The 11,970-nt window shown below is 42.8% G+C and overlaps 1 protein-coding gene across 1 annotated transcript; it reads left to right on the top strand.

The window, feature by feature from the left end:
- The first annotated feature begins 83 nt into the window (after positions 1-83).
- Positions 84-9,401, top strand: PHF5A (PHD finger protein 5A). The gene is made up of 4 exons (XM_063075850.1): positions 84-173; positions 659-682; positions 1,364-1,530; positions 8,733-9,401. Exons 1-4 carry the CDS (start codon positions 122-124, stop codon positions 8,820-8,822), a joined length of 333 nt encoding a protein of 110 aa, XP_062931920.1. The 5' UTR covers positions 84-121; the 3' UTR covers positions 8,823-9,401.
- The last annotated feature ends 2,569 nt before the right edge of the window (positions 9,402-11,970 follow it).

Consider the following 11,970-nt stretch of genomic DNA (forward strand, 5'->3'; position numbering starts at 1 on the left):
GTGCAAAGAGTATGATGGAAGCCTGGAGGACCAATCACGGCGATCTAGAGGCAGGAACAATAGGGGTTAAAGGTCGGACGGAAGTTCTCAAGGCTTCCGGTTGTTGGCTTGAGTGGGTGCTATGGCCAAACATCATCCGGATTTGATCTTTTGCCGCAAGCAAGCTGGTGTTGGTGAGACGACGCCTTGCCCCTGGCTCTCTGGGTTGGGGTGGTATTAGGAGCTGGGGTACCGGAGGGTCCCGAGGCTCCCATCTCTTCCTTAGGGTCTTGCCTCGGAGACGCCACGTTTCCCGCCAGATGGTCGCGGGGTATCGTAGGAGCGCGCGGGTTTGCGGCCTCTGATGAAGAGGGCGGGGGCGCGCGTTCGCGGAGTCGGAGGCAGGCAGTGGGGATGGGGTCTGGGCCAGGTCCGGAGAAACTCTCTCAGATTGCCCAGGATCTGGGAGGGGTTCAGGAGGGTGTTCCGGGAATGTGGGGTTCAGATCGAAATTTATGATGCGATGGCCATCCCGAAGGACTCACTGCAGTCCTTGTTCCTGTCCCTACCCTCATCTCAAAGATGAACTTTCCCTCTTCATCAAAACCTCAATGCTAACTTTCCCTCTTCGTCAGAATCTTAATTCTAATTGTATTCTTTACTGTCTTTGATCTTGCAGCCATCGGAAGACTGTGTGAAAAATGTGAGTGGAACACGCATCTCCCAACATCCCACCCCTCCCACTCACAGTTTCTGTGGAACCAGCAAACGGGCATTTCCAGAGGTGCCATATGGAGGGCTTTGAGTAGATGTGCCTGGAAGTATGTGAACACTGAATGCCAGGCTACAATCAAAGGACCTTTCCATGTCCACCCTCCAACTTGCACATTTTAAACTATATTTAGGTTTTGAGAAAATCTCTAGCTTTGGGCGGGAAGAATTGCCAGAGTAGTATCACCCCCCCCCAGCAGTTTTTTGACAGCGGTTAGATAGACTTATCTCCTAGGTGCTGTTCCAATCTCTTTCCATATATTAATTGATTAACTTTTTGTGTGTGTGAGGATTGAGATGGACACTGGACAAGCCAAGTTTTGTGATGCCAAAGTAGGGAGGGCTCTAAAGTCACTGTCAGAAGGAGGCTAGGGTAGGGCCGAGCCGTGGCGCACTCAGGAGAGCGCGGCGCTGGGAGCGCTGCGACGCTCCCGCCGCGGGTTCGGATCCTATATAGGAATGGCCAGTGCACTCACTGGCTGAGTGCCGGTCACAAAAAAGACCAAAAAAAAAAAAAAAGAAGGAGGCTAGGGTATTTCCCCACGGCAGGAGAAAGGGAAAGGACTTGAGGAAGTACTTGCTAGTGAGCATGACTCCTTTTTTTTTCTCATAGGTGACGGCAAGTGTGTGATCTGTGACTCCTATGTGCGTCCCTGCACCCTGGTGCGCATATGTGATGAATGTAACTATGGCTCTTACCAGGGGCGCTGTGTGATCTGTGGAGGCCCTGGCGTCTCCGATGCCTATTATTGTAAGGAGTGCACCATCCAGGAGAAGGATGTGAGTGTACACAAAGCTTTCCATTTGACCTTTTCTCCTTTTATTTAGTAACACTTTGCCATCCACAGCAATCTCCTATGGTCTGTGGAGATTACTATGTTCAGCTAGTTACCTAGGTTATAATTTCTTCAAGTTCAATGAGCCAAACTGGGTGTAATCCAATGAAAGGTAGTTATTTTGCATCAGGGGCAAAAGTGCAAGAGAAGCAAATCTTTGTCAACACCAGCAATTTGGAGAGCCTTTCCTATTCCTTTGATGTCTCTGTGTGATTATTCTTATTCAGAAACAACATCCTGCGTTTCTAAGTCCTAGCACAGTGCGTGGTGTATAATAGCTACTCAGTAATTCTCTTGAATCTACTGTTATTAAGGATTGTTTGGGTGAATGTGCTACAAAGTTGAATTTGGGACAGTTCAAGTTGATTTCAGCTTTAAGCAGCTAAAGAACATCTTTGGTTTAATATTGAAGAATTGATGGTGGTTCTGCCTCATGGTACTGTTGTTGTTTGACATTGAGTAGTAGCGGTAGCTAGTTATTATCATTCAACTCCCTGAGCCAAATGCATTGAGAGAGGGCTTGTAGATCAGTGTCAAAGGCAAGTTTTATAGTTTTATTCTTTTTTCTTTAGGTTAATGCCAGCAGTGGGGGGGGGGGGGGCATGAATCAGCTTGATTTCTTTTTTTGTTTATTTTGGTTTTGTTGGTTGGCCATTTCACAGTTTATTTTCTTAAGACAGAATAAAAGGAAGTACGATATACTCACACTAAACTAATAGAGGATACCTGCTTACCTGCCTTAGGATAAGGCAAAAGAGATGTAACCCTTCATGTTCCCATGAGCAAAGAGTAGGTAGTTTGTAGGTGTCATCTCCCTCATTCCTCACAATAACTTTGTTAAATAGGGATTATTGTTGTTATCCCCATTTTACAATCCCTCTCCCAACTAATAATTGGCAAGCCCGGACTGTCAGACTAAACATTGTGGTATCCCCATTACATCACGTTTGTCCTTTCGTATGTCCTTTTGGGTATATGCCCATGTTGAGGAAAAACAAATCTGCCTACCCACAGTAAGTACGAGATATTGGGTGAGATTAGACTATTTTTTACGCCATTAAACCTGTTGTTTAGGGAGATGAAAAGGTTGTAAATAAAGTACCAAAAACATAATGGTGATTTGAACATTCTCCTATCCTAAATTCTGATTTGTGTTTACCTTTGACTTAAATCATATCCTGCTTTCTAGAAATGTGGATCTGTCCACCAGGTAGGTTATACTCCTCCATAGTTTGGGTATTTGTCTCCTTTTCCCCAGGTCTTTTTTTTTTTTAAAAAAAGATGACCGGTAAGGGGATCTTAACCCTTGACTTGGTGTTGTCAGCACCACGCTCAGCCAGTGAGCAAACCGGACATCCCTATATGGGATCCGAACCCGTGGCCTTGGTGTTATCAGTACCACACTCTCCCGAGTGAGCCACAGGCCAGCCCCTTCCCCAGGTCTTGATACAGTGCCTGATGTGCATGGCATATGTTTTTTGGTGCTGCCCTATAAATCATCCATAGGAGTCCCCTTACAGGGTGTCTGGTCCATAGTAGGTATTTGATAATTACTTGTAGTCTATAAGCTGTGAAACCATGATAAGGGAACAGCAGTGAAGATAAGGTACAAACAATCGTTAAACTAGCAAAAGAGTCCTTTAAGGACAACATTTTCTTGAACTTTTGCTTGGCTGTACCTAGAGTTCTTATCTGGCTAAAGCTTGCAACTAGAGGGCCAACCCTGTGGCGCACTCGGGAGAGTGCAGTGCTGGGAGCGCGGCAGTGCTCCCTCCGCGGGTTCGGATCCTATATAAGGATGGCCGGTGCGCTCACTGGCTGAGTGCAGTGCGGCCGGTCACAAAAAGACAAAAAAAAAAAAACAAAAAACTTGCAACTAGAGAATGCTTAATAAATGTTAATTGCTGTCTGACTCATCTGCATGTGGTATGTGACCTGATGCCTTCGGATCCATGTGCCTCATTCTGCCCCCAAGTATTATCTAGACGTCACTTCCCCTACTTCACATTATACGAGAATGTTCTGAGGACATTTGAGATGGCATCTAACTCACATATACTTGGCACTAGTTTCCAAGGAACACAAAGAGTCCAGTGACATGATCCAGCCTCCCAGCCTTACAGATGACCATGTAGATTAAGTGCCTAAGGCTTTTCCTATGCAGAAATCCTTCCTACAACCAAAGCAACCCCCATTGTTTTCCTCTTCTTGCAGCTTTCATAATTTATAGGGGTTTTAGACCAGTAAGCCAACCTGGATGTTCTCATTTACAGTTTTTCAAAGCCACAACAATAACCAGGAGTCAGGGATAATATCAGTGGACATTGCTACCAGAGTATTAATTTGTAGTTTCTTATGATGCAGCATCATATTAATCCCCTTCACCGCTGATTCCTTTACCCTTTTTACTTACCATTTTCCTTAACTCTCCTAAACAGAAAATAAGAAAAATAGCAGTAACATTTACAGAGCTCTTGTTGTGTGCCAGGTACTATGCTGAACATTCTTTTCCAGAAGTTCTGTGTGACCTGATGCCTTTGGATCTGTGTGCCTCATTCTGCCCCTGGGTATTGTCTAGAAGTCACTTCCCCTACTTCACATTATACTAGAATGTTCTGAGGACATTTGAGATGGCATCTAGAACTATAAGATAAGGAAGCTGAGGCTTAGAGATGTTAAACAACTTGCCCCTAGGTCACACAGCTAATAAGTGGCAGATCCAGGCTAGAACCTAGGTCTGTCTGACTCAGTGTTTCCCGACCTTTTTTTGTTGTTGTTATTGCCTCCCCCCCCAAGGAGAAAAGTTAAACTTTAAATTAATTTTCTAGGGCGGAGCCCTTGGCACACTCGGGAGAGTGCGGGAGAGTGCGGTGCTGGGAGCGCAGCGACGCTCCCGCCGCGGGTTCCGGGTTCGGATCCTATATGGGAATGGCCAGTGCACTCACTGGCTGAGTGCCGGTCACAAAAAAGACAAAAAAATAATAAATAAATAAATAAATTTTCTCCTGAACAAGAGGAATTAAATACTAAAGAATAAGATTTTATTGGGTATGGATGAGCTTAAGTCACAAATCATTGTAATATTAAAGATGTTTTTGCTCCCCTGAGGGCAATATAGTCTGGTTAGCAATACATAGTCTAACTCAATGCACTTTCTCTAACCACATCACTGCATTGCTTTTCTCTGGTTAAGGGTGTACCTCTCCCTTCTCTTACTATTTCTACTGTTCTCTTCCCATTTAAATGAACGGCAAAGCAGTTAGATAGGTGCAAAAATTTTTTTGAAAATTTCCAAAGTTAATTCACAAATATACCATTTTCTACAACTTCCTAAACCATTGTTTTTTGCCTCTAGAAAGCCCTGTTAGAAAAACACCAGAATGGGAGATAGGAAGGCCATGTTCAGGTCTTAACTTTGCTACTAACATGCTGTGTGTGACTTTGGGGAAATCACAACAAAAAGAAGTAGTAATTTGTGTTGCCTCATGGGCGTATTTATTGAGAGCTAGGTACTTGAAGGTCTTTAAAAATAAAGTTTCAGGGCCAGCCCATGGCTAACTCAGGAGAGTGTGGTGCTGATAACACCAAGGCCCCGGGTTCGGATCCCATATACGGATGGCCGGTTCGCTCACTGGCTGAGCGTGGTGCTGACAACACCAAGTCAAGGGTTAAGATCCCCTTACCGGTCATCTTTAAAAAAATAAATAAATAAAAATAAAATAAAAATAAAGTTTCAGGGCCAGCCCATGGCTAACTCAGGAGAGTGTGGTGCTGATAACACCAAGGCCACAGGTTTGGATCCCATAAAGGGATGGCTGGTTAGCTCACTGGCTGAACGTGGTGCTGACAACACCAAGCCAAGGGTTGAGATCCCCTTACCAGTCACCTTTTAAAAAAAAAGAAAAAAAAAGATCCCCTTACCAGTCATCTTTAATAAAAAAAAAAAAGTTTCAGATAGAAAATGTGATAATGTTGTAAGGTCCCAAACTGGTGTACATAGTCTGGTTTTTACATCGTTGGTATTTATCAAACAATTACCGAGAGAATGAACATTTCACTTTCAGGTTTCCATTAATAAAGCAGTTTTTGTCACTGGTACCTGTTCATAATTCTTTGTTACCAAAGGTAAGAAATAGAGATGTAGACTCATTTTCAGTAATTATATTTTTCTGATCTCAATTTTTTTTTTTGGTGTCTGGCTGGTATGGGGAACTGAACCCTTGACCTTGGTGTTACAAGGCTGCACTCTAACCAACCGAGCTAACTAGTCAGCCCTCAAATTTTCTTAAATTGCCTTTTCCCACATTTCATTTGTGTATAAATTTCCCTTTGGTATATTTTAGAATGTGATTTATGTTGGTTTTAAAGTATTACTTGAAAGTCCTGGGTTTTTAATCACTGATTCAGGATAATTTTTATAGCTTGTTTTCCTGCCATAGAATGGACTTGGTTTTCTTCAGGAAGGAAACCCAAAGTCATTGAGTCCTCCTTGGGGGTTGCTACAGAAACCCAGCTGAGGTTTCTCCAAGTGATGTTTTAGTGAACATGTTTAGTATAATGGAAACCTGTCCCTGACATCTCAGAGGGACTCAAAAAGTCTTTTGTGAATGAATGTAAACCTTCCTTGCCAGTCTAGTGTCTACTTTTTTGTGAAATTTTAGGAATTGAGTGACCATAAAACATTTACTTTGGGCATTCCAATATCAGAGCTCCTTGTGCTAGGAATGAGGAGATCTGCCAGTCCTCCAAGAGGACTGAGGAAGTGTGAAATTCTTAGTTTTCAAGCACACCGTTGCTAAAAGAACTCCTGCCAACAGGCAGATGTTGCAGGTATTTTTTAAATATCCTCTAGATCAATTCCCAATTATTTTCCTGTACCACCCCGCAGCGTTTCTTAACAGCCCTTCCATCTTCCTTTTTACCCGCTCCATTCACAGGCATATTCGAGGAAAGCCAACCAGTTCTAATCCACAAATCCTTCCTCTCAGCATTGGGAGGATTTGGGGGAAAACTGGAGATGTGTAGAAAATAAAAAGCAGGGAGTTTAGGCAAGGAAACAGGAAACCTGTGACTCCATTAGAAGAAAATGTTGAGAAAGCTCAAGAAGCAGGGAGGATCTAATCTAATGCTTTGGTTTCCAACTTTTTTTTTTTTTTTTTTTTTTTGTGACTGGCCTGTACAGGGATCCAAACCCTTTGACCTTGGTGTTATAAATGACTGACTGCATGAGTATTCAGGCACTTGTAATCCTCTTAATTCTCTGAAGTAGATTCTACCATTGTAGTCATTTTATGTGTGACTGAATTGAAACACAGGGAGGTTAAATGTAACTTATCAAAAGTCAGGTGGGCTGACCAGTCAGCTCCTTTGATTAGAGGGTGGTGCTGTCCAGGGTTCAGTTCCTGTACCGGCTAGAAAGGTCAGGTGGTCTGCCTGCATCTTAACCTACGCTGTGAGTGAGAATGGAGCTGTGCAGATTGGGGGATGGGTCCTACCATCACTTGGTACCTCCCAGGAATCTCTAGGGCTCTATAAATACAGTTTGTGAACACTGATGTAGTCCCTTAATTTTACAGTTGAGAAATATGAATCCATTGAGAAGTGACTTGCTTACAGTCACACAAGTCAGTAAGACAGTATAGGATATCATCATACAGCAAAATTTCATAGCATCTCAGAGGAGTTTAGAGCACTGTTAGTATCAGACGTTCTTAGGCCAGGAGAGGCAGCTGATCCCTCATTTTTATAAGAATGGGTAAATATAGATTACATAGCTTGCTTGAGTTCACCTAATGATCTACTAGTGGGGCTGGTTCCCTCAGTACACCAGGCTCCACAGATGGGAGTTCTCAATGTAATACATGGTACATGTTTTCTAGAAAATCATAAAATGTTAGGGTTGGTTTTTGTGTGTTTTCAGAGATTTTTGTATGGTGTCAATACCAACCCCCAAAGAAAGAAGTTAGCTGAATTAGAAGTGAGCTGGCTAAGGACTTGATTAATTCATTCTATAGCCTAATATCACAGGAATCAAACTCCTCTGAAATGGTTGTTTAATAAAATCAGCAGACCTGTGAAGATTTTTTCCAGTTGCAGCTCCCCCAATTTTCTTCCCATCATCCCAAATCAACTGATGGAGGAGTCATTCCTGCAGAACATGGCTTCCCAGGGGCTTCATTGAAACCACTCAAGCTCACGAAATGGCTGGGACGGTGTCATTACAGATCAGTGTGTGAACCGTCAATAGCCATCTCTAGCACAGAAGCACTCTTCCCTCCTCCCCCCAAGACTGTGTCATATGAAATGGATTAAGAAGGACATACAAGACCCAGTATTCTCCTACACTATTTAAAATGTAAAGTACTATTTCCTGAAGTCTTTAGGTTTTTTTCCCTGTTGTGTTATTCCCTCCTTCCTTGGGATAGTACAGAAGGGCTAGAGAGCTTGATTTCAGGTAAGCATTACCATTTTTACTCTAACTTCAGGAAAACCTTTTGTGGGGTTTTTTTTGTTTTTTGTTTGTTTGTTTGTTTGTTTAAAACATGACCAGTAAGGGGATCTTAACCCTTGACTTGGTGTTGTCAGCACCATGCCCAGCCGGTGAGCTAACCGGCCATCCCTATATGGGATCCGAACCTGTGGCCTTGGTGTTATCAGCACCACACTCTCCCGAGTGAACCACGGGCTGGCCCCTTCAGGAAAACCCTTTGGACATTTAAGAGTTTCAGATTCTACGTCAACTGTATCATATTGGCAACAGAAGTTGGCTGAGAATCCAGCATTCTGAGTGTAATTACAGTTCACTGGAGAGAGGGTAGGCAGACCCTATGCACATTCTAGGTGTTTAGTAAATTCTTGATGAATCAAATAGGATAACTGGTAAGATGAATAGCTAAGCCATTAATCCAGAAGTTATAAAGTGGTCTTTCAAAAGTCCTAAGAGATAGGGAAGAAACTGCTGACTGATTTGGACCTCCCCTTTAAGGAGATAGGGGTGTTTGGACACATTCGCAAACCCATTTATTGGGGTCTTTGAATACTAGGATGAGGAGTTTAGCTTTTGTTCCTCCTGTGACCAAATTTTTATCTTAAATCCCTCTTGATTAAGGCTCAAAGACTTAACACCTTCTCTATTCTGTTTTCTAGAGAGATGGTTGCCCAAAGATTGTCAATTTGGGGAGCTCTAAGACAGACCTCTTCTATGAACGAAAAAAATATGGCTTCAAGAAGAGGTGATTGGTGGGTGGCCCCTTCTGCCCCCCATCAAGCTGCTGCAGCTGCCAGAAAACACGCCTACAATTACCAGCAGAAAGGGAGCAGAGCCCAGAACATCTCCAGAACTGCCTGCCAATGTCCCTGCACCTTGCCACCCTTCTCCCCTCACCCAGATGTGTGGTAGGAATGGAAAAGGATTCTTCATAGTGTACTCTGGCAGACTGTATCAGGAAAATTGATAGATTAGTTAGTAGTTTAAATTGAATTCAAGATGCAAGGCTCTGTTCTCCACATTGATATGTTCTCTCTACTCCAAGATCCTCTAAACGGGAATAATATTTCATTTCATTTCGGTCTTCTGTTTGAGGAGTTGACGTGAAGCTACCCACAGTGAAAAATGGGTTTTTGCTGCAGCTCTGATGGCAGTTGTCCTTGATGAACCTTCAGTGTGCGGTGGGGAACTATCAGAACAATAAATATGGGTATGTAATATTGTAATGCTTACCAGGTAGTGCTGGTTTCATGTTATTTTTCTTCTGAGAAATTGGAAACACTTTCTTTTGCCATAGTATTAATAAAGTTGGTGTTTATTTTCTGGTAGTCAGTCACCTTTCCACTTTAACACTAGGAATTTATTTTAGTCACCCTGGAATTTGTGATTCAAAATAAAGGTAGTGGTTTGGATCTATATACCAGCCAGTCACTGCACCCCTGCCCCACGCCCCCCCCCCCCAAAGAATAGAGGTAGTGGGATTCATTAAGCACCTGTCCTCTTATTACCACTGGAAGGAATTCAAAACCACCCATGCCTTTCATTATAAGTAGATCAAAGTCTTTTCTTTTTTTGGAGGGGGCGGGGGGTGGCTGACCGGTACAGGGATCCAAACCTTTGACCTTAGTGTTACCTGTACTATTCTCTAACCAAGTGGGCTAAGCAACCAGCTCATTTTTAGAAACTTCTATCATTTCCTTCCTGCCCAACTTTGATTTTGAACTGAAGAGATGAATAGTGGCAGAGACACAATTAAATCAAGTTGTTCCATAAGGCGCTTATATACTCGGACATATTCCTTGCCCTAAGTCGACTGTCATTTCTGATTGCTGAGGTCGTAAGCACATTATGCTGAAGAGGCACATTCACAGTTTGAGACATCCGGTCAAGTAGGTCTTTGACACCATAAATTTGAAAAGGGGTTGTATCCTGGGGAACACTGGGACTTGGCCCAAGTTTACATTGCAACTTAGTTGCAAAGCCAAGGAAAGAAAAGTATTCTGACTTTATTGTCCAGGTTTTTAGTTTGGGATAACAAAACTCTTATTCATGATGTATTGAGTGTTCAAAATTGAATTAAGAGCATCTCTGCCTTCAAGGACTCGAATGAGGGAGACTGACAGAAGCAGTTCCAGTATGACCCAGAGGGTATACAAGGGAAGGGTTCTTGGTCTAGCTTGGGGGCACTGCTTAGGCAGGCAGGGCATGGTCATAGCCATAGGGCTAAAGATAATCCTTAAGGCTTTCCAGGTGCTTTCTGCCATCCCCATTCTCTGCACTCCAGCCAGTGGGGCTCCTTTTCAGTTCAACTACTACTATTTCTGCTTCAATGCTGTTCTTTTTTTAACCTGTTGATCCGTCTATAATGCTCATGCCCCACCCCCTTTTGCTCAGCTAATTCATACTCATCCCTCAGACCTTAGCCAAATATTTCTCAAAGTGTTTCTCCTTACCCTCAATCTAAGTTCCCCTTGTTATACTCCCATATAGCACCCTATGTGTTTTCTTAAAGTATTGAGTGGTTACTGTCACCCCCAGGCTGTGTTCCACGAGTGCAGGAACCAGCTCTGTTCTGCCCAGAAGACAGCAAGTGTTCAGTATTGAATGAATAATTGAAGTTAAGGAAACAGCTTTGAAGGATATATGGAAAACCACAGGTAAAGGGGGTAGGGTGAGCAGATGAGGACATTTGCTTGGGGGAAGCAACTTGAGCAAAGGCAGTCTTGAATAGGGTGATGTGTTTGGGAGCTCAAAGCAGTTCTAAATCATCAGGTGGAGGTTAGGGTATGTCAAAAGAGGTGCAGAGACCAGATTATTTTCAGATTAAAGTTAGAATTTATCATTGGTTCTATAGTAACTTTAGTTTTAATATGTAATATGAGTCAAAATGTTTTGCAAAGGGCCGGCACGTGGCTCACTTGGGAGAGTGTGGTGCTGATAACATCAAGGCCATAGGTTCAGATCCCTATATAGGGATGGCCGGTTAGCTCACTTGGGAGAGTGTGGTGGTGACAACACCAAGTCAAGGGTTAAGATCCCCTCACCGGTCATTTAAAAAAAAAAAAAAATTCAGTTTTGGGTTTTTTGGGGTTTTTTGCTTATTCACCTCCCTGGTCCACATAACACCTTGCATCACAAATGTTTCAAAAGCTACTCCTTACTTTCAGCAAAACACCACTTTAAACTGCACTCCATCAGCCCCAGTGTGCATGCCTCTAAAAGGCCTTGCAAGGAAGCTTAAGGTTAATGCCCAGTAGTATCTCAAATAGCATGCCCCCTCCTCACAGATTGGCAGTGGGGCAAATTCAACCTCGGCCCAGTGAATTCCACTGAAACCTGCTCCTCTGTCATCTGATTTTCTAATTCTAACTTCATAATCGCATTCTTTTTTTTTTTTTTTTTTTACGAATAAGAGGTCTTTATTGGGTTCACATCAAGAATCCATGGGTCTATAATCCCATTCTTGGTTTGTTTTCTTTCTGATCATCAGAGACCAAGAGAACAATAGAATATAAAGAATGAGTTAAGAACACCTGAGAAAAAGTGTCTTGAAATTCAAATCCTTACTTCCTGTCTACCTCGGACTTTAGAATAATTCCTTTTGGGCCGAGCCCATGGCGCACTTGGTAGAGTGCTGCGCTGGGAGCGCGGCGACGCTCCCGCCGCGGGTTCGGATCCTATATAGGACTGACCGGTGCACTCACTGGCTGAGCGCCGGTCACGAAAAAACGACAAATAAATAAATAAATAAATAAATAGAATAATTCCTTTTCAATTTTAAAAATGAGCATAATGAAAATACCACATTCTCTGTTGGAAAAACATTGTGTACAAACTGAATTTTAAGCTATAACAGTATACAATTCTGTAAAGAGAATTCAAATAATGATCTCAGCC

Source organism: Cynocephalus volans, chromosome 12 (assembly GCF_027409185.1).
Source record: "Cynocephalus volans isolate mCynVol1 chromosome 12, mCynVol1.pri, whole genome shotgun sequence".
Classification (NCBI taxonomy): domain Eukaryota; kingdom Metazoa; phylum Chordata; class Mammalia; order Dermoptera; family Cynocephalidae; genus Cynocephalus; species Cynocephalus volans.